The sequence below is a fragment of the Ctenopharyngodon idella genome, chromosome 8 (genome assembly GCF_019924925.1).
Source record: "Ctenopharyngodon idella isolate HZGC_01 chromosome 8, HZGC01, whole genome shotgun sequence".
Classification (NCBI taxonomy): Eukaryota; Metazoa; Chordata; class Actinopteri; order Cypriniformes; family Xenocyprididae; genus Ctenopharyngodon; species Ctenopharyngodon idella.
Genome location: NC_067227.1, coordinates 29517399 through 29540881, shown reverse-complemented (window position 1 = coordinate 29540881; position 23483 = coordinate 29517399). Strand labels below are relative to the sequence as shown.

The following is a 23483-nucleotide window of genomic DNA, read 5'->3' as shown; positions in this document are numbered from 1 at the left end:
ATACCAGAATCAAGAATCGTAGTTTGTCTAATTAGTCTAATTAATGAGATTTTTTAAAATGTTTTTCTATAATATAGTATAAAGTATGGTATGCTACTATACTGCTGTTTATTTAATACCACATAAACCAGGTTGAGGAGGTATGAGATATAAGATATGAGAAAATAAAGCTATAAATTCATAAACACTTTTGCAGTAAAATGATAGACAGTGTGAAACATGATTTGGGTTACTATAACCATTTTACTGTTTACATGACTATCATGTGTCAAATCATATTTTTTAAAGATATAGATATGTTTGAAGACAAAGGGTATTTGGCACTTTATGCTTGTTTGGCTCTCCAAGAGTCCACATACAATGATCTGAATTCCACTGTCACCAGTTTATTTAGATTTAAAAAGTTCATAAACATTCATAATAAATATATTATAGTCCAGAGGTGGTCCTTAAAGTGCTGACCAGCAAACAAAATACATGAATGTATGGATGAATGAACAATTCAACTGACAGCTTCCGAAGCAGAGCACAGGAGAGGCGGAAATGACGTGATGGTGTCGTCAGCTGTATGTTGATGTTGTGTGGCAACAGTAGGACAGAGGGACGGAAGACGGTTTGTTTTTGTTCTGTTATCCGCTGTTTTTACCCTCAAAACCACCTCTTGTTGAATTAAATTCGCTCCGGGGTGAAAGGAGCAAACATTACGACCCAAAAGACACTCAAGTTTAAATGTTAAAACGCGTTTGGAGTCGTTAAAACGGACACCCTCCCTGAACGGTCATGACGATCCTGCCGAAGAAGAAGCCGAACTCGTCGGTCGGTGTGTCTGATCATCCCGACGACCCCGACCGCCGGACCGGCTCCGACCCGCATCAGCACCAGCACCAGCACTCCCACGGGGTCCGTGCGGGTGCGAGGCCCCGCGCTTCCCCGCCACCTTGGTCGTATCAAGCCGCTCCGCCGGCGTCCAGAGAGGACAGGCGAACTGAATCCAGCTCCCGGCCGCAGCAGGCCTCTCCTCCGCCGGTGGGCGCCGGGTCTCCGGTTGGCCCGGGGGATGCGGCAGGGATGGCGTGTGTGTCCGGGGGTCGGGCTGAGCTGTCAGGTGGGGTGGGCTGTGGAGGTGGGATGGGAGGGTGCTGTTCAGGGCCTGGGCTCAGTAAGAGGAGGAGACAGGCTACCTGCTCCGGTGGGGTGGCCGGCGGAGGGACCGGACCAGGGGCGACAGGGGGAGGAGGCGGTGGTGGTGGAGGAGGAGGGGGTCCCAGTCCCGATCAGGAAGAAGGAGCCGGGTATAACAGTGAGGATGAGTATGAGAATGCTTCCAGACTACAGTCAGAGGATCCAGCGACTGTTGAACAGGTATGTGGATGGATGATGTCACCTAATGCTGGGAACCATTGCCATGCTGCATTTTTTTTTTAAATGTGTGACACGTGGTCTGACACTGTTTAGACAGTGGTATATAGACAGTAGTTATAGATAGATAGATAGATAAAATGATGGATAGATAGACAAATAATCAGATAGGCAGACAAATCAATATAAAGATAGGCAGACAGACAAATTGATACAGATATTGATTGTGTAAGTCAAGATACATAAATATTCTATTGCCAGTTTTATAAGCATTATTGTCTTGTCTCAGTTAAAAGACATTCTACATGTTTTCCATTAGACTGCACTCAATATGCATGGTATTAGAGATGCAGTGGTTTGACTTGGCAGGAAACAAGTGTTTTTAAAATGATAAAATTTGCCAGAGTAAATAAAGGTCCAGGCTGAGGCACAGCTGTGCTGAGCTCCCTCTCATCTGCTCTTTAGAAGAGTGAGTCCATTTTTAAAGTCAACATGAAATTACAATTGAGCCTATTTCATTCGTCTTATTTTTACTCATTAATGCATGATATTGTAAAGTAAAATTGATCCCAGTGGATAAAATCAACACCTGTCCTACATTTTATTGTTCGAATCCTGTTTTATTCAGAAATATGTGTTCATTACGAAAGTAAATTGGGTTGCAAATGTTGACTTGAAATATAATGGGTTAAACTAGGGCTGCACGATTATGACAAAAAATCATAATTGTCGATTATTCCCTTAAAATTGTAATTGCGATTATTAATTACGATTATCACAATTTACATTGAATGATGTTTTGAATAGTTTTATACCTTTGTTTGAAGAAACTGCATGCCATATTTTGAATGCAATAACCAAGCTGAAAACTATATAGCATTAAGCTTCAAATGTCAACTATACATTGGTTTGGTTTCTGCAAAACAAAAAGCAGCATGGTATTTTAATGTTATACTTAAAAAAAAAAAAAATGTTTTAGTGTAATTGTGTCTTTGAACGATTACATAATTGTGGCACCCGTAATTGTAATCCTGATTATAAATTCGATTAATTGTGCAGCCCTAGGTTAAACCTTAGGATGAATATCTTCATAAACACTTTTGCTGTAAAATGATATACAGTGCGAAACATGATTTGGTTTTTCTACATATTTGTTTCCAAGACTATCACATGCCATTCTTGCAATTTCAACAAACTTTTATGTTAGATTTAAAATATTTAGATATTTATAATGGTTGTTTTTAATTTATGAGCAGACCTCAAATGCTTTTGAAAACAGTTGTTTTAATATTTTTGTGGAAACCGTGATGCATTTATTTCAGTATTCTTTGATGAATCGAAATTTCAAAAGAACTGCATTTATTTGAAATAGAAATCTTTTGTAACATTATAAATGTCTTAACTGTCTCTTTTTAATTAATTTAATGCATCCTTGCTGAAAAAAGTTAATTTCTTTAAAAAGAAATGTAGTTTTGTTATACAATATGAATTATAAACTGTGACAGTCATACCTCAAATGATGATTTAGAAGCTGTTGTGTGTTTTAAATTTTAAGCCACTAAAAAGTTGTTAACCACAGACCTTATTTTATTCATAAATCTAAAACCGCTGTTCCAAAAACCCATTAGAAAATCTAGAGCGAACCGAAGGTTCAAATGCTAATTCTCTTCTGGATTTCAGGACTACAGTCTAAGCTGGGCTGCATTTTCCTAAAGCATCATAAGCCAAAGTACATCGTAGAGACCATTGATGTGATCATTTTTGCGATCTACTATGATTATTATGATTTTGAGAAACGCAGCCCAGATCTGTTGTTTAGCCCTGCTTTACCTGTGACTCATATCTGAACCACACTTTACCCAGAAATAAGGCTCACTAATATTAAACATTATACCTAAATTGATTGCTTATAGTGTTTAATGATTATTGCAATCATCATTTAGTCTAATTCATAATCAATTGTGCCAACAAGTTTAATAACCTCATTAAATATGAACATATTTGTCTAAGACTGAGAAGCATATTTATTGAAAATTGTAATAGGATAAAAATGTGATTTTCTTGGGACTTCTTTTGACAGTCTGAGAATGCATAAAATAAATGGCTCTAACAATAACTTTAGCATCAGAAGTCTGTGTGTTTATCGAGCACATAATAATGAACCCTCACTGTGTCTGTCCTGAAGTTTTGCCTCTGTTACAGCAGGAACACTGGTTTGAAAAAGCACTCCGGGAAAAGAAAGGATTTGTCATCAAAAAAATGAAGGAAGATGGTGCCTGCCTCTTCAGAGCTGTTGGTGGGTACATTATTAACCACTTGATGTTCACTTGAAGCCAAAAGATTTTGTAGATGTTATGTAGTTCATCTATTGGCAATAATATTGAACCTGGGTGATTGTCCTTGTTAGTTTGACAGAATGCTATCTTAGATTTTTATTTGTTGTATGGTAGGATTTGTAAGACAAAGACTATGTCCACACACCACTCTTAGTATTTCTGCAATATTTATACTATACACAGTATGTAGATTTTCTATATGTACAGAATACCCTGATGACCTGCTACTTTTGGTTAAATGTGCAAATAACTATACCTCACAATGCAATGTGCTTAACTTAACCTTCCATTTTCATTGTGACAAATTAAACAGAAATAATATCATCTAATTTTTTAATACACTAGCGTTTAAAAAGTTTGGTAAGATTTTGTTTTTACACAAAATTGAATTAAACATTTAAAATAGCAGTTTTTATTCCCGAAACACTACCTGGATGCCACTTGCTGGAGAAAATGAGTGATACGGGGACAACAACGTAGCAAACTGCTGCTTGAAATTGTTGTTATTGCATAATGTGTTATTAACAAATAGTGGTAACACTTTATTTTAGTGTTCAATTCTCACTTTTAACTAGTTGCTTATTAGCTTGCATATTACTAGTATATTGGTTGTTTATTAGTACTTATAAAGCACATATTAATGTCTTATTCTTAATCCTACATCCCTTAATCCTACCCAATACCTAAATTTAAACACTACAAAAACTACCTTTCTAACTATTCATAAGCAGTAAATTAGGAGTTAATTAAGGCAAAAGTTGTAGTTAATAGTGTATACGTGTTCTCTATACTGAAGTGTTACCCAAATAGTAATAGTTTAGTTGACATGATACATTAAGCTCAAAATGAAATTAAAATAGACTATTTTCTATCTTAATACATGTTTATGATCTTATTTTGCTTAATTCCCACTGTAAATGTGCATTCAATTTTGAATGAAAGTCCTACCCTATGTTTTTATTTTCCCTTGATGAGTATTCTGGAAAACATTTTAGAAAATGACAGTTGGGTGAAAATTTCTTTTTATGTTGACTTCAAGCATAAAATTCATCAGAATATATTCCTGGTTTATTATTAAAACAGCAACGCTAATAGGAAACCTTAGGCCTATCTACATAACAGTACTGCACATGAGTTTGTGAGCAGCTACCAGAACCTCCCTCTGGATGGCGCTACTCATCTACTTAAGTGAAGTCTGCAGTCAAGCACTTGTGTCAAAACATCACCTGCTATCTGAAGTTTCACATACTGTGAAAGTAGTGTTGTATTACATTTCAGTTTCAGCTTGTAAATGTGCTGTTTATTTTGTTTTCTTGACACCAAATTCTGACTTTTGTTTTTGTTTCTTGCATTTCTTGCATCTTGATTACAAATGTACCCTCTGAAGTGGTGTCCACTACAGTGCACAGGTCTTTAAAAGCCATTTTAATCATTCAGGGTGTGATGTTACGCCCAAGCAACTGTGAGGGTTCACCTTTGACCCATTCCCATAATTCTATATAACTATCCTCTTTATATGTCTAAGTGGTTTTTATTTATGACACCATAAATGCAAGTGGTGCAACACCAAGTATCTTTTTTAGCATTTTTTTTTTTAGTCCAGATCTTTTCAGTAGCATACAATAAAACTTTTATTCAGGTATTATTAATGTATTTTTTTGTAATTTCTGTAACTGATAAAGCATTTGTTTAATCTAGTGGACACCATACATAAAATGATATATTTGTTTACTGGGATTTTTTCCTCAGCGTTCACCAACTCTCTCTGCAACCACCATTGAGTGGCATCTTACCCAGTTTCCTCTTTCATTCTCTCTTTCATGTCTCTGTTTCCTTCTCTTGCTCTCTCTCTTTCATGCACACATTTATTTCATGAATCTTTCCCCTTTTCTTGTTAATTTACCTCTGTCCTTGTGAGAGTTTTATGCAGGATTTGAAAGACAGGCATGTGATGTGCTGACCTACATTGAAGCATTCCCATCAGGGACACTGTGCCACAGTTCTTGCACCGCAGGTGTGAAACTATCCATCTCCAAACAATCACTCGAGTCAAACAATCCATGTTATATAACTAGCCCGATGGTAATAAGGCTCTCACAGCCAGTGGGATCATGATAACCCAGGATAGGATAGTTTCTTACAGGACGCTGTTGGTGTAAAGTAATAGATATGGATGTGTATTAGATTATAATTATTGTGGTGTACTAAAATGACCCTGGTTCGACTTTTCCAGTTATGACGTTAGTCAGACATTTCTTGCTTCCGAAATGTAGCTTTAAATGACCATTAAATGCACCTTCTTTTTTATTTTTGGGTGAACTATTACTTTTAGACTGCGCTAATGTTGCATTTCATTTATGGATAACCAAAGCAGCATCAGTTCTTGTTATAATAGGGGCTTAGGTGAGACTTGATATATTTTAGTTCTGCTTTTTGCAGAGTTATGTTTATTGCACAGAATTAGGGGTTGGCTCTCCTGTGTGACTTTTATTTAAAAAAAAAAAAAAATCCTATCTTCCTATTTTCCATGATTTGTATACTTATAATTACTTACTTTACTTTAATACTGTATTCTGATGTGTTGTTTACAAATTTAAGATTGTTCTCATCACCTAATAATTAGTCCTGTCAACATCAACAAAGCAGCAGCAAACCAGATCTCTGCTATCAGATTTTGCCCTTATTTTCCTGGTCACCCTCATTGTTTTGTTTGTGTTTTGGTTCTCACATTATTAAAAGGTAGGTTAGGAGAACAGTGTTTAATTCCCATGATTATCTCTATTATAATCCTGTATGTCTAAACAGCTTTACATTACCGTTCAACAGTTTGAAGTCTGTAAAATGTTTTTTTTTTTTAAAGAAGTCTCACAAAGGCTGCATTTATTTGATCAAAAATTCAGTAAAAACAGTAATATTGTGAAACATTATTACAATTTGAAATAAATGTTTTCTATTTGAATAGATTTTAATTTGTAATTTATTTCCGTGATCAAAGCTGAATTTTCAGCATCATTACTCCAGTCTTCAGTGTCACATGATCCTTCAGAAATCATTCTGATATGATGATTTGATGCTCAAGAAACATTTCTTATTATCATCAATGTTGAAAACCGCTGCTTAATATTTTTGTGGAAACTGAGATACTTTTTCTTCAGGATTCTTTGATGAGTAGAAAGTTGAAAACAGCATTTATTTGAAATAGAAATATTTTGTAAGATTTTAAATGTCTTTACTGTCACTTTTGGTCAATTTATTGCATCCTTGCTGAGTAAATATATTCATTTCTTTAAAAAAAAAAAAATCTTACTGACTTGGTCGAAACTTTTTTTTGAGACTCGCAATTTAATAGTAAATCGTTCGGTGTAGAAAGCTTCACTAATGAAAAAAGGCGACTTTTGAAGAATTACATGACTTCGACATGTCACCTTCACCTTGAATGACTCTGAATTTTGTAATAATTCAGTTTCCCATGTTTAGCACAACCACACCTGACATTCATAGTTCATACTCTCCAATGAGGACGCTCATGGCGCTAGCGTGCAAATGCTTATGCAATGTTTGCAAATTGGTTTGCAAATGATTTTCCAAGGTATTTTATCTCGCGGAGGTTAATATCCTAAGAGGTCTATTCATTGGTAATTTGTGGTAATGTTGTAGACCATCAGTTGAACATTTAAACACACCTTCTTATATTTTATGCTCTGGACATTCTTTTAAAAACCTTCATGAGCTGGAAACAGTATTGAATTGCTTTTTTCACTATCCAGCCAAAAGATGTTTTTACATTTATGGTTTTCCATATACATTTAACAGACGCTTTTAACCAAAGCGACTTTCAGTAGAGGAACAAAAGGAAAAGAAATGCACACGTGCCTACAATTGATTTTTGTCTGGAAAAAATGAGTGTCCGCTGGAGTTTCTGATCAGACCCGTCACATTTCACAGCATCATGGGGGAGTACATTTCACTTTTACAGAAAATGTGCGCTAATACGGACGCATGGTCGCGCAAACACCTGTCTTCTGTTTGATAGTGAGAATTCTGCCATTGTGGTTTCAGTTTTGGTATTACAAAGAAAAACTTTCAGAAGGTTTTGTGGTTTCACATATTTGCCATTTGATTGGTTGAAATGAGATGATGAGTCCACCAATCTACAACGTTCTGCAACTGTTGTAATACGCAGCTTTAGTGTGGTTTTTTTAGGGCCAAGTCTTAATTATGAAAACAGTTTTGTTATGAATAAGTCTGAATCACCACATCCTGATGAAAACATTGCAAGTATTCTGTGCTGTAGTAATTGTTGTGCAGGGTTTTGTGTTGGGAATGTGCCTCTCCTTTATGATGCATGGGAAACGGTGTCATGTGTTAGATCCCTGCCCTAGCTCCCAGCGTTCACTCTCATTTCCAGTGCTGCTCTGCTGGTTTTCCAGAGCACCACCCCTTTTTCCAGAGCCCGACCTGGTGAACGGGGAAGCAGTTGACACCATTACCAGCACACACACTGGCTGTTTACACTTAGGAGTGGGGTGACCTGACCCAGCCAGCTAAACAAACACTAATTAGGCTCTTCAAAACAATTTAACCAATGTATTTTTCAAACTTTGGCCGTAAATAGCTCAACCATCTGATGTGAATGCTGGTCCACAGGTCAGCAGGTTAAAAGGTGCAGATTCTTGTACTGTAATGGGAGCCCATTTAAATGCTTTATTTTTTCCAGTCTCCATTGAAGATTAAGGTTACATGGTGGATCGTAATCCTACACTGGAGGAAGTTGAATGTTTGTTCGAGTAACAGTGCACTTGTTTGCTTTTGGCTTGGATTTGCACATTTCTTCTGAAATGCGACAGTGCCAGCTGTGCATTTTATCAAAGACTCCCTCTTTCCGGGCAAATCTCGATACTGTGAGATAAAAGCGCCCAACTTAGTGACCAAGTATGTGGGCTGATCTCTCCACCTGGTGTATAACAGTCTGGCTGTGACATTAAGTTTGCTAGAGGTTTTGTATTTGAATAAATATTCAAAAAGCATTGCGTTTCAGCTCTAAAATCTGATTGGATGATCCACGTTCAAAGGAATTGTAAAATGGCTGATATGTGCGCACCTGTAGCCTCAGATCATTTGAATTTTGTACTAATATGTTGAGTCTACTTATCTAGTTATACTAATCAACTCTTTTACTTCACAGAATAATTGTTTATACTGGAGAAAATCATGTTTCAATGCTCTGTGGTTGCTAAGCAGCGTTGTTGTTGTTAACTAAAACTATTCATAATAGATTTTGGTAATTGAAATAAAGTTGAAATGAAATAAAAAATATAAATATTAGATGAAAAACTTCATTTAAAAAATGTAAACTAATATTAGAAATGTTGCCTTGGCAACTAACTGAAATAAGTTGAAATACTATCATGACTAAAACTAAAACTGAAATCAAAACAATTTTTTTTTTTTTTGTAAAAAATAATAACTAATAAAAATGACAAAAGCACATAACTAAATCTTACTAAGACTTAAACTTGCCTTTGCAAACACCACTAATAAATGTAATTGTTTCTTGAACATCTGTGTAATTTATTATATTGTGAAGCTTTATAAAAGTTTAACCAAAGTAAAGTCACTGTAATGCAAAGCCTACGCTTTTTTTTTTTTAACACTTTCCAAGAACTATTGAAGAGGATATTGCATCAAAACCCTTTGATATTTGTCATCTAGGCTTCTTTTGTTCTCTCCATTTCCTCAGAATTTAGTTTAAATATATGTACTTCCTTTTGTCAAATCAGTTGTTGTTTTCACTTTTCCCTTACGCAAGCTGCTATTTCAGTAACGGGCGTTATTGTCTCTGATCAATCTGAGGAGGCGCCAGTGTAGACGGAGGGCTAAGAATGGCCTCACCTGGGGCAAGACTAACCTTAACCTCACATGGATGAAGCTTTATATGAAAATTGCCGGCCTATGCAAAATGCATTCCAATGTAAGCCCTGTTTATTTTCCCCCGCACGCACTGCGGGATCACTTCCAGATACCTGCTTCGGTAGTAAACAAAGCAGCCTGTGCCCTGCCGTGAACCCCTGACAGACAGCTCGGCTGCATTCCTCTCATTTTGCTGTTCGTCATCTTGTTGTGATTGTAGAGCAGATGCCGTAAATTCCATAACACGATTTGACAGAGTGGGAAATGCCGGGCCCTCTCTCGAAGCGAAGGTGGGGCCGAAATTCCTCTCCTCCAGATTCATCGGTGCCGTCTCCCCACCTTGCCCTTGGGTACTTAAAAGAATAGTTCACCCCAAAATAAAAATTCTGTTATTATTTACTCATCTTCATGTCATTCTAAACCTGTATGACTTTCTTTTTTGTGTAGACAAAGAAAAAACAATGACATTGGACCCTAATGACTTTCATTGTATGGATAAGAAACACTTAAGTTGTGTCCAAATTGACATACTATACACTATGCACTATACACTATGAATTATATAAGGTTATTGTCACGGGTTGTGTGATAATAACAAATGCATGACAAATAAGATGAAGAATAACAGTTTTTAATAATCCACGAGGTAAATTCCAACAGAGGTAGCAGTCCAACACAACGCACACACTGACGAGACCCGACAATGGCTACGTTTACATGCAACCAAATAATCCATTAGTAATCGGATTGATGGCTCATTCGGACTGAAAAGCCTTCATGTAAACACCTTAATCAATCAGATTGAGCTCTATCCGAATTCAGTTTTGATTGTATTGGAAGAGGTGGTTTATTCCTTTTCTAATCCGATTGAGAGGGCATGTAAATACTTGACTGAATTGAAAATTTACTTTGAAACTGGAAAGCATTGCGCATGTGCAATGAAGTAGAAATGATGTAATGATGTATGACATGTGGAACAAGCTGTTCTTCCTTTTGAATAAAGTGTCATAAATGAGTCTCCTGTCATTCTAAAATTCCCTTTTCACTCATCGTCTGTGAAGTGGAGCAGGACAGCGTCGCACCAGTTCTTGTTTCATATCCACAGACGAGTGGTTTTGGCTGCGGGGAGGGGCATTTTTACTACGTGATAAGCAGCACGGCACATCGGTTCATACTCGTTGTCTCCAAATTATAACCAGAAATGGCTAAATATTAAGTCTGCTGTTTAAAACAAATAAAGAACTAATGTAGGAGAATGTTTATTATGCGCAAACAGCTGGAAAGTCTGTATATTATTGCAGTGTGTGCAAGTCAAAAAAAGAACCTTGTGACATATAAACGCGCACATCAACCCGATCACTTTATTTAGCATTCATGTAAACACTAGGGGTTGGCGAAACAGGCAGTGGGTACAGGAGGAGGCTTTGGAGGTGGACAGCTGACTGGGAGGAGGCAGAACAGAAAAGTCCAGGGTGGTGCTGAAGGTGGTGTGAGCCAGGGAGGAGCCTTGAGCAGAGGGGTAATGGTGGAAACCCAGGCCACACCCAGAACTGCGCTCTATGGTGTTGTCACCAGAAGGAGGAGCCATGGTGGTACGAGTCCTGACACCACCATGGGGACGGTTGGAGGCGATGACGATGTAGTTAGAGCCCACCGCGTAGCCTCAGAGATGACCTCCCAAGATGAGTGTGGGTCCGGAGGATGAGGAGATGGTGAAGGGGCTGGCGAAGGGTTGGCAAAACAGGCAGGGGATAGAGGAGGAAGCTCTGGGGGTAGACAGCTGACTTGGAGGAGGCGAAACAGAAAAGTCCAGGGTGGTGCTGAAGGTGGTGAGAGCCAGGGAGAAGCCTTGAGCAGAGGCGTGATGGTGGAAACCCAGGCCACAGGCAGAACTGCTCTCTATCGTGGCGTCGCAGGTGGGAGGAGTCATGGTACGAGTCCTGACGCCACCATGGGGATGGCCGGAGGCGATGATGATGGAGTTGAAGCCCACCATGTAACCGAAGGGCAGAGGCAATGGAGCGACGTCGATGATCCAGGCGGCCGAAACGGAGCCACAGAGACTACCTTCCGAGATGAGAGTGTGGGTTCGGAGGCCAGAGGGCGAGCTGGAGCAAATGAGGGCGGAGGCGGAGCCTGAAGGCAGACTGAGTGGGCCATAGTCGAAGTGGTGGAGGGCAGAAGAGTATCGGAGGGCCTGCAAGTCCACAGCAAAGGCATGGCAAGGACTAACCCAGGCAGAGCCAACTGACTGAGGGAGCCTGGCAAGGTCGAAGGGCGGGAGGAGTGTAGGCACAGGAGCCAGGGTGACGGGTCGAGGAGGAGCGAAGTCCACTGAGGCTGTAGGCGGAGTCGTGGACTCCTCTTGCCCAGGCGAAGACAGTTCCCAGCAGGCCCGAGGTGGAGCCATGCCACTGAGAGGAGGAGAGAACACAGAGGGATTGGTGGGAGACAGTGACGAGTGGGGGGCAGGAGTGGCTGAGGGCTGAGGACGAATCTGGAGAATAATAAATAGTCCAATGAGACAAGGAGTAATTCTGAGTTATTTTCTCCTAACTTACAGTCCAAACTTTGTGCTGCCACAGTCTTACTATAAGTGGTGGGAGGGTGGGCTGGGCTCTCATCCTGCCCTCAGATTCCACTATCACTCCATTATTCCGGTATTTAAAATGCACTTTTTCTTTTTGGACTTTTTAGTGTGAACACACTACTCACACTATTAATACTACAAAATGGCATAGAATAGTGTATAAGTACATGAATTGGGATGCACCTATAGTCATACACGACATGAAACGACATGACATTGAGTAGATTATGACAGAATTTTCCATTGAACTCTACCACTATCCCTTTGATCTCCACTATTGAAGGGCATTTTATTATAAAGAGTGATGTACGCAGTTCAGCACACTGGATTATTGCGGATGTGAAATGTAAAAAGCATAGGTTAGCTTTCAACTATCTTTTTTTAAAATTTTTTTTTATTATTGGTCCAGCAAAGTATTTCACTCCTGGACGTCATGTACTGTAGCTTTGTGGCAAACATGGAGCAAAGTTTGAAGCCATGTTGGAATCAAGGGTTACTAGTAGTTTCCTTGTCATTACATTGATCGACTCCTTCTAGAACAGGAAAGTACAGGTTTCAACACAAGTACCGCTCACGTAACATCTTTTAATAGTGCTCGGTTTCTATGAGACGGGAAATGGTGAAGAACTTGAGGATGTTGACTAGTTTGATCCAGTGTAAACCAGTGAGTTTGAGATATTTTGAATGATTGCAATGAGCTTTAGAGAAGATGTCAAGGAGCATTATTCAATATCAAATGCTGTTTATAAAGTCTGTTTAACTGAAAAACATTTTGTAACTCAATTGTAAAATGGTTTCGATCACTTGACTCTCAGACGTTGATTGTGATAAGACCGTCTGGGCCCTTTAACTTAGTTTTCTCGGTCATAGCTGCCTCATGAACTTTTGCACATCTGGAGGGCAGATGCTTAGCAAATCTATCCAACTTTCACCTAGACAGCAACAAGACTGTAAGAGTTGCATCTTCTCTTGCCAGAATATAGAAAACATTCTCATCACCGACACTTGGCATTGTCTCTTACAAAACCAAGCTGTTGATGAAATCGTTTTGACACATAATTCAAGTCTGGAGTTTACGCTAGAGTGTCAGTGTTCCTCTGTGACCTGCATGCGATATGCCAGTAGACAGCATGCCTGGTTGCAATACAGTCTCGTGAGCGTGAATGAGTGTATTTGACCGTCGGTGTGTTTCTGGGGCAATAGTAAGCTCTGTGTTACTCAACACTCTCATGATCAACGGCTGATTTTTCTGACACTAACGAAAGGCAGTTCAGTCCGTACATAAGCCATTCTTCGATATCTAACTGTACTTCCTCAGCACAGGGTGTACTTTGAAAAGACGTTTGTGATCTGATCCCCCCCAATGTGCTTGAGAATCAATATGTATTGATCTATACGATCATAACCTCAAATTCATAGTCTATTGAGGCGCTGCAGATAAGTGAACTGAACACACAGTAGTCAATAACGGCATTGAGTGGAGTTACCTTTGGGCCTGCTGTAACTGGTGCCTGTTTTTAGGCTACCGCATTGATTCATTTGTTTGAAGAACGTGTTTACTGATCAGCCGTCGAGGTGGACGTGGCCTGTTAGATGTTCTTGTGACCGTAGGAGACAAGGAGCACATGAGAGTGCAGGTCACAGAGCGGTGACCTCAGCTCTTTCTGGATGGACTATGCAACTCATGTTCCACACGGTCATATTTGGACACAGGGCATCAAGGTTTAATGAAGTAATTATAGTAAAAATACCTATTATGTCAGATCTGTTTGCGTCATTAAGCAATTGTAAAATACCCTGTAGATACAGATATAGTTCACCCTAAAATGACTATTCTGTCATTATTTACATGCCTTCATGTTGTTAAATCAGCATGTTTTTTTTCTTGTAAAACATAAAAGGTGAATTTTTGATGAACATTCTAGCCACGCTTTTTTTTTTTTAATAATTACTAGGGCATTAAAATGGCAAAAAACATACCATAAAAAATCATAAAAGTTCTTTGTTTGACATGTGCACTATATTCCAGTTCTTCTAAAGTCCTATGTTAGCTTTGTGTGAGGAACAGGCTTAAATTTGGATCAACTCAACTCAAAAGAATGATTCATTCATGAATCAGACATCACACAGAAGCAGATTTTCAATTAATGTTTCTCACACAATGCTATCATATGACTTCAGTACTTGCAATGTAGCACATATGAATTATTTTTTAATTAATTACACATTTTTAATTTTATATATATATATATATATATATATATATATACAGTATCTTACAGAAGTACACCTCTCACATTTTTGTAAATATTATATCTTTTCATGTGACAACACTGAAGAAATTACACTTTGCTACAGTGTAAAGTAGTGAGTGTACAGCTTGCATAACAGTGCACATTTGCTGTCCCCTCAAAATAACTAAACACACAGCCATTAATGTCTAAACCGCTGGCCACAAAAGTGAGTAAACCCCTAAGTAAAAATGTCCAAATTGGGCCCAATTAGCCATTTTCTCTCCCCGGTGTCATGTGACTCGTTAGTGTTACAAGATCTCAGGTGTGAATGGGGAGCAGGTGTGTTAAATTTGGTGTTATCGCTCTCACTCTCTCATACTGATCACTGGAAGTTCAACATGACACCTCATGGCAAAGAACTCTCTGAGGACCTGAAAAAAAGAATTGTTGCTCTACATAAAGATGGTGTAGGCTATAAGAAGATTGCCAAGACCCTGAAACTGAGCTGTAGCATGGTGGCCAAGACCATACAGCGGTTTAACAGGACAGGTTCCACTCAGAACAGGCTTCACCATGGTCGACCAAAGAAGTTGAGTGAACGTGCTCAGCGTCATATCCAGAGGTTGTGTTTGGGAAATAGACGTATGAGTGCTACCAGCATTGCTGCAGAGGTTGAAGGGGTGGGGGGTCAGCCTGTCAGTGCTCAGACCATTCGCCGCACACTGTCGTCCCAGAAGGAAGCCTCTTCTACAGATGATGCACAAGAAAGCCCGCAAACAGTTTGCTGAAGACAAGCAGACTAAGGACATGGATTACTGAAACCATGTCCTGTGGTCTGATTTGACCAAGATAAACTTATTTGGATTAGATGGTGTCAAGCGTGTGTGGCGGCAACCAGGTGAGGAGTACAAAGACAAGTGTGTCTTGCCTACAGTCAAGCATGGTGGTGGGAGTGTCATGGTCTGGGGCTGCATGAGTGCTGCCGGCACTGGGGAGCTACAGTTCATTGAGGGAACCATGAATGCCAACATGTACTGTGACATACTGAAGCAGAGCATGATCCCCTCCCTTCGGAGACTGAGCCGCAGGGCAGTATTCCAACATGATAACGACCCCAAACACACCTCCAAGACGACCACTGCCTTGCTAAAGAAGCTGAGGGTACCTAAACCCTATTGAGCATCTGTGGGGCATCCTCAAACGGAAGGTGGAGGAGCGCAAGGTCTCTAACATCCACCAGCTCCGTGATGGAGGAGTGGAAGAGGACTCCAGTGGCAACCTGTGAAGCTCTGGTGAACTCCATGCCCAAGAGGGTTAAGGCGGTGCTGGAATATAATGGTGCCCACACAAAATATTGACACTTTGGGCCCAATTTGGACATTTTCACTTAGGGGTGTACTCACTTTTGTGGCCAGCGGTTTAGACATTAATGGTTGTGTGTTGAGTTATTCTGAGGGGACAGCAAATTTACACTATTATACAAGCTGTACACTCACTACTTTACATTGTAGAATGTAATTTCTTCAGTGTTGTCACATGAAAAGATATAATAAAATATTTACAAAAATGTGAGGGGTGTACTCACTTCTGTGAGATACTGTGTGTATATATATATATATATATATATATATATATATATATAATATTAGTGGCTTGCAAAAGTATTCAAACACCTTACTTTTTCAAATTAATCTAAGCAAAAAACATACTACCACATGTGTAGTCACGTGACTCCGCTACGTCCAGTCAGCGGCATGGAAGCAATACGGAGGTGAACTCAAACGCCGAGTCAACACACACAGACAGCGCGTGAATCCCGAAGTGAGATCACTTTCGCTTGCGTCCTTACGAAAGTTTGTCAATTGTATGTGTTTGAAGGCTTGCCAGTTTGAACATTCAAGTGATTTTACACAATTCAAGAACAACAATATGGAAAATACCTCACTTCAGTGCTCGCAAGCTGTTTTCTGTGACATAGAGAGCTGAGCTGCGTTGTGTCTCTGACAATGGGCGAGCACTGAAGCCAGATCACTTTTACTTGTGTCTTCACTAAACTTTGTCAATTGTGTGTGTTTTAAGGCATGCCAGTTTGGACATTCAAGCGATTTTAGAACATTGGATGCGTATCATTATATTGAGCTACTCATGCTGAAGCAATGTGTCACACAAACACTCAACAGACAGTAGCTCGTACATCACCTGAAGATCGTGTGCACAGAGAGGAGCGCAGAAACTCATTGTCAACGCTGTCCTGTGATTTTTCACTAAAGTAGCTTAGAAACTCAAAAGTTAGAGCATATATTTTTCTACTTTTGAAGTATTTACTTACAACCCACAGCTTCACAATTAATAGAGAGACGGTATGACTAATTCACACACGCAATCGCTCTCTCATTAATGCATTCAAAAAAGTTTGGTAACACTTTATTTTAGGGTCTTTTAACTAGTTGCTTATTAGCATGCATATTACTAGAATATTGGCTATTTATTAGTACTTATTAAGCACATATTAATGCCTTATTCTGCATGACCTTATTCTACATTCTTAATCCTACCCAATACCTAAACTTAACAGCTTCCTTACTAACTATTAATAAGCAGTAAATTAGGAGTTTATTGAGGGAAAAGTCATACTTAGTAGTTTATATGTGTTCCCTATACTAAAGTATTACCAAAAGTTTACTGGTACTGTGCTAATTTATCTCTATCTGATTTGCAACGAGCAGAAATCTGTAAGAAGTGTTAGGAACCATAGATAAAATAACTGCTGAAAGTGAGCTGTTATGTCGGAGCACAATTTCATTAGGAAAAAATATCCCACCTTTAATAGTACAGCATATTTACAGTACAAACATTGTCAGTGAACTATGAGGGTGGAAAAACAAAACAAAAACAAAATAATCGTTAATTAATCGTAATCGAGGTAAAATGTTCAATTAATCAAGATTTTGATTTTATGTCATATCGTCCAGCCCTACTCCTGAGCTAAATTTCAAGTGTACCCAGAAAAGGGTATGAATACTTATGGAATGTAATTATTTCAGTTTTTTTATTTGTCACAAATCAGTTGTTTTGCCTTGTCATTATGGTGTATGGAGTTTAGATTAATGTGAAAAAAGAGTAATTTAAAGTAGTTTAACATAAGACAGCAACATAATAAAATGTGAAAAAAATGAAGGGGTTTGAATACTTTCGCAAGCCACTGTATATAAACGTTTTTTTTAGGTGCCTTTTTTGTTATTTTGGAGCTTGACAGCCTCAGTTGGAATTCAATTTCATGAATAGCGTGGCCATGAAAGAAAGAATTTCATACCAGTTTAGAATGACATGAGAGTAACTTAATAAAGACAGAATGTTCATTTTGCTGTGTTTTGTCCCTATTCATGCCTTTTTGTTGCCTTTTATGAAAGCTTTTCTCTGTGTACCCATCAACACCCCTTAACTATGGTAAAATTACTGCATTGCACACAGTCTTTCATAGTTTATTGCTTCAGTAACATACATTTGCACAATATACAATGGGTTTCAAAATTTGTGAAAGCCTTTATATATAATGCATTATTAAGGTATTCATAATGTACATTATAATGCATTATATCTTTTCATAAATAATTGCAACCAAAGTTAAAACGCATTATAATATTTCAGATTCCTTGTTACATCTGAAATTGGTTGTTTGTCGTGTGTTTAAATGCATTATACTTTCAAAAGGTGCAACGATGAATAGATAAGTATTATAATGTATTATAACTGTGGTGACAATTATTCATGATATCATACATTGCATTATAAGGTGCATTACAAGGCATAATTAATGGATTAAAAATAAGTTTATAATGCATTGCATATAAAGGCTTTAAGTAAAGTGTTACCATTTTTTTTATTTACATTTTTTGAATTAAAATTTATTTCAAATTATATTTTAAGAACAATTTGATTGAGAATTTAAATAAAAAATGAACATTTTGCTTTAGAATTTACGTTAATGACAGAAGCATGAACAAAACCTGAAGATCACGTTCTCCAACATGATTTGAGATGCTCCAAAGAGCATCTGGAGCTTCAGTGGAAGACAATCTGAACTGTCACATGATCAGTTACGTATTTGCTTGCGTTTAGACCTAGAAATAATGCAGGATCTTGAGTATTTCTTCATCATGATTTTTGACCACATTCAAAATCATTTTAAATGTGGTCTCATACTTTGAACCCCTCTGTATATGCATCAGGTTTGGTATAGGTTGTTGTTGTTTATACCGAGCACTCTTTTCATTTTGTTATTTGCTTTTCTCTTCGTAGCGTCCATGTTGTTTACGTATGACACATTTCCTGGTGCTGAAATACGTGAATGAAGCTCCTAAACTAATGTAGGGTGTGTAAGGTTTCTGGGAATCTTTGACAAATTCAGCTCATTGTGATGTCACGGTGGCCCTGCTTTCCCAGGATAAACCTTATCGATGACCGACAGACCTCAAGGGCAGGTCTGAGCTCTCTCTTCTCTTCTCTGAGTCTAAACTTGGCCTGCCCCTTTCTTAGAATCGAGACGCTATCTGCAGCCTACATTAGTGGAAGTGAGTTTGTGGTTTTGCTTTTGGTTGGTGGACCTCTGCTCTTCTCTTTTCTTGTGAACTCTATCAGAGGCATCGGTCTTTTCGTGGTAGACCTACCCAGTGAATTTCTCTATTCCGTTTTTTTTATTCACTGTCAACCTCTTCTCATCAATGTGTCCACTGGCGGCTGAGAGGTCAACCGCCAGCTTTTAGTGTTGGGAAATGTCCTATTGCAGGGTCGTTGCGGTGGGCTAGTCGTGTTTTCGCTGCAGTTGAGACACAGTTATGTGAATGTAAACAGTAATGTCTGCCTGTGTGCTATGTTTGTTTGTGTGATCAGAATAACGAAACCGTATCAGTATATCACGAACTTCTTATTCTGTACTGCATTTGCTCTTTTTTGGTCTATTAGATAGACTATCAACTTAGAAAAAAAATATTTTCAGCCTACATTTCGATAAATCGTGCACATGGTAAATTATTAGTGGTGCAGCTTGCATAAAATGGGTGGAAAATATTCAGTAGACTTAGCCATGTATCTTGGGGTCAGAATATCATAGAGGCCTGTGTGGGGTCAGTAAGATTTTAGTTTTTTTGAAAGAAATTATACTTTTAGTCAGCAAAGATGCATTGCATTGATTGAAAGTGACAGTAAATACATTTATAATGTTTCATAATGCTGTTCTTTTGAACTTTCTATTCATCAAAGAGTCCTAAAAAAGTATCACAAAAGTAGAGCTGCAACTAATTATTATTTTGATAATCGATTAGTTGGCTGATTATTTCTTCAATTAATCAGATTAAAAAAAAAAAAAAAAGACCAGTTTTCTTTTTTCTTTTATTTTATTGACAAAACACACTATTCCACATATTGCCAAGTGCTGTCCTTCAAACAAACGTGACAACTAAATGCTATGTAACCATATATAGTGAATATATCTATATCTATGCTATATGCAAAAGAGCTATAAAGCAAAAAGACAGTTTAAATCCCTACATTAAAAAAAAAAGAAGATAATAATAAAGATAATAAAGAAAAACAAAACACAAACTCAGTGTTAACAGATAAGAGGAATGTTCTGCAGGAACACACACGTTCACTCTGAACACATTTACCTGTTACTGTCATTTCTTTGTCCTGTAAATGTAAGAAATAAAGCTTTGCGCTGAGGAAACATCACGCATTAAACAGCACACGCGTCTGCCAAAGCGCCTGACAGGGCAAGCCATGTTAAACATTATGCTAATGCATTAGCTTGAAGCTTACAATTAGGAATTCTCATGTTTTGGCCAGCTTGGATCACATACCTTTCCAGCAGCATCTCACTCTGTTTCCTTCACTATTTTTAGATGCATTTTGTCCATAGAAATGCGTTATTCAGTGCTGTAATTTGACACGACTGGTCGGAAGTTTTCCGTGCAAGGTGGGCAGACGAGACTACTCGATTCATTATCGATTATTAACATTTTATCATTTTTATCAATTAGTTGTTGCCGGTCTACACAAAAGTATTAAATATCAAGCAGCACAACTGTTTTCAACATTGATAATAATAAGAAATGTTTCTTGAGCAGCAAATCAACATATTAGAATGATTTAAAGTATCATGTGACACTGAAGACTGGAGTAATGATGCTGAAAATTAATCATTTACTGTCATCGTGTCGCTCCCAACCTGTAGAAGATATTTTGAGAAGTGTCTCAGTGTTTTTGTCCACAAAATAAAGGTCAGTGTGGTCCAGTGTTGTTTGAACACAGACATTCTTCAAAATTTCATCCACAGATAAAAGGTCATAAAGGTTTGGAACGACATGAGGGTGAGTAAATGATGAAAGAATTTTCATTTTTGGGTAAACTAACCCTTTAAAGTTGGGAGTTTTGAACAATCATTAACCGTAAGTATAAATGTTGAAAATGCAAGTTAGCTTAACACACTTTAAGGAACTATTTTTCTTTAGTACTGCTCACTGTTTGTACATGCAAAAGTTCCAGGCCCCACGTGGCTGCACCACTATAGTAAAGCTGTTTGTTATTCAAATTTGGGGTGAAATCAGGAAAAAAGCGAAGGCAGGTGTTTATCATCACACATGAGTCAGAATAATGCAAAGGAGTGAAGGGGAATCCCTGATTCTCCCCCGCAGTACCCACTGACGAAGGGTCTGGTTATCCACTGCGCTGTGCTGCAATGAATGGAAAGGGTAAGATATATGGAAATACCAACACCAGGCCAAGTGGGGAACCAAAAGCAGACCGAATCTCCAGCTGCTGTTCTTCTGTGTGTGAGCTGAGATCTTCCTATAGACAGCTTCAAATGTCAAGGTCCTGGTTTTAACAAATGAACCTGTGTCTTAAAGGTTAAATGCACCTACTTAGAAAAGTAAAAGCATTCATTGTTCTATAAATGCAGATTTTTACTTGACAAAAGGTGGCTTTAGAACTAAATTGTAGTGTTGCACCACCAGCATTCACCTTCAAATGAACACATGTCCAGCTGTGAGCATTCATTAATTTCCCAAACAAACCTAGGGAGGGACATCTATAAGCAAGCTCATAAAAGCATCATGGACCTGCCAGAAAATGCAACTATTGTTCGTGTCGGGAACAGAACGACAAGTTCTTTCAGATCAAATTAATATCCTAACTATGAAGCACAGTGCATTCACTCATTGCTGGATGTGCCAATTGCAGTAATGAACTGGTCTTTTCAGTCAAACTTTATGAGCGCTTTTGCTGTGAGGTATTTGTTTCTGCACCAAAGACATTCTCTTCCTTAAACAACCTATGCTATTTTATCAGATAATGTACATGGTTTATGGGGCCTCTTCTAGGAACTAAAAAAGTGCAAGGGTCTTAAAATAAAGCACCTGTATTGGTATATTTGTCTGAACTTTCATTTAAAGCTTGTTTTTTTAGCGAAGCGAGTGCAACTTCCTTAGTCTGTTCAGAAGTGTCACAACAGAAGTAGGCCGATACTGCGAAAGAGGAAATTGACTAAGAGATTCTCAGAATCTTTGTGGCTAGTGGTCATGTGACTAGCCGGAATGCGCTTTGAGGCTGGGGCTCATTTGCATATTGGCGCTTTTGGAAGGAAAAGGTGTCGGCCTCTGAGCGGAGCTCGTACGCCCGTTTGTTTACATCTGCACCTTATTTGGGCCCCTGTTCTTGTTTTGAGTCACTCACTAGCACATAAATGAGTATGATAAAGCCCGCCAAAAGAAGAGTTTGCAGAACGAACCATGCAGCTTTTGCATGCATGCGTGCATTACAGAATTTGCCTGCAATCAAACCGCTCAAGTAGTTACTTGCTCCCTAATTTTGTAAGGTGTTAAAAGAAAAATAATTTCCAAATTTCAAACTATAATAACTATGAACAGTATTTTGTTTTGCAGTTCACTCACTCTGTCCTCCTGTCTTGTTTTTGTTGTGTAATTGTTGTTTTTATGATCTAAAATTAAAAATGCAACAGAAATAAATGAAATGCATTGGAAATGTGTGCTAAAATGTGTGTATTGCTACATAACATAATTCAGCTATAACTTTTTATTTTGCAGAGACACTACAATAAATGTAAGAAAATGCAATAAAATATGAAATGCTATTAACTGCTGTAAAATTTGTGCATGCACAGATCATATTGTTAATTTGCACATAACCCTGGTATCATCATTTTTATACAGCTGATCAGGTTTACGGAGACCAGGATATGCACGAAGTCGTCCGCAAACATTGCATGGATTACTTGGTATGTGATGTTCTTTCTTTGGGATCATCAGAGTGTACAAAACCTAATCATGTTATAATTAAATTCATGCTTTCTGTATGATTTTACTTGCAGATGAAAAATGCAGATTACTTCTCAAACTATGTGACAGAGGACTTCACTACATACATCAACAGAAAGAGGAAGAACAACTGTCACGGGAACCATATTGAGATGCAGGCTATGGCGGAGATGTACAATCGGCCAGTGGAAGTTTATCAGTACGGCACAGGTCAGCAAAGGGCCTAATTTGCATTACAGTGTCCATAAAATTGAATTATGCACATTTAACTACAGTATATTCCACCATGCAAGTACCCTAGTGAATAGCGATGATGAATGTGAAAATTGTTTTGTGGATTTATTGATATTATGGAATTATATTTACAATAAGTTTAACAGACACTTTAGTGATGCAGTTGACCTGTATATCTTATACTCTGTTTCTAAATGTTATTTTGATGGCCTCTTTTAGAACCAATCAACACGTTCCATGGCATCCATCAAAATAATGACGAGCCAATCAGAGTTAGTTACCATCGGAACATTCACTACAACTCAGTCGTGAATCCCAACAAAGCCACGATTGGAGTTGGGCTCGGACTTCCTGCCTTCAAACCAGGGGTGGGTACCTGCAGCTGCCACTAAAGTCAACATGAAATGCCATTCGCAACCTATTTACTTCCATAATCTGATATGTTTGAGTGAAGCAGGATATTCAGTGGGAAATAATGTTGAGTGGG

General features: G+C 38.3%; 1 protein-coding gene across 6 annotated transcripts in view; it reads left to right on the top strand.

Annotated features, from left to right (window-relative positions):
• The first annotated feature begins 534 nt into the window (after positions 1–534).
• The window catches only part of otud5a (OTU deubiquitinase 5a), a 31969-nt gene continuing 9020 nt past the window's right edge, over positions 535–23483 (top strand). The window contains exons 1-5 of one of the 6 annotated variants that reach the window (XM_051902737.1): positions 535–1362; positions 3565–3655; positions 22658–22722; positions 22816–22972; positions 23216–23364. In XM_051902737.1, coding sequence (XP_051758697.1) covers positions 781–1362; positions 3565–3655; positions 22658–22722; positions 22816–22972; positions 23216–23364 — 1044 coding nt within the window. In that variant the 5' untranslated portion in view covers positions 535–780. Of the gene's footprint in view, positions 1363–3561; positions 3656–20696; positions 22298–22531; positions 22548–22657; positions 22723–22815; positions 22973–23215; positions 23365–23483 lie in introns of those variants that run through there. The other 5 variants (XM_051902738.1, XM_051902740.1, XM_051902736.1 and 2 more) reach the window with 5 other exon arrangements.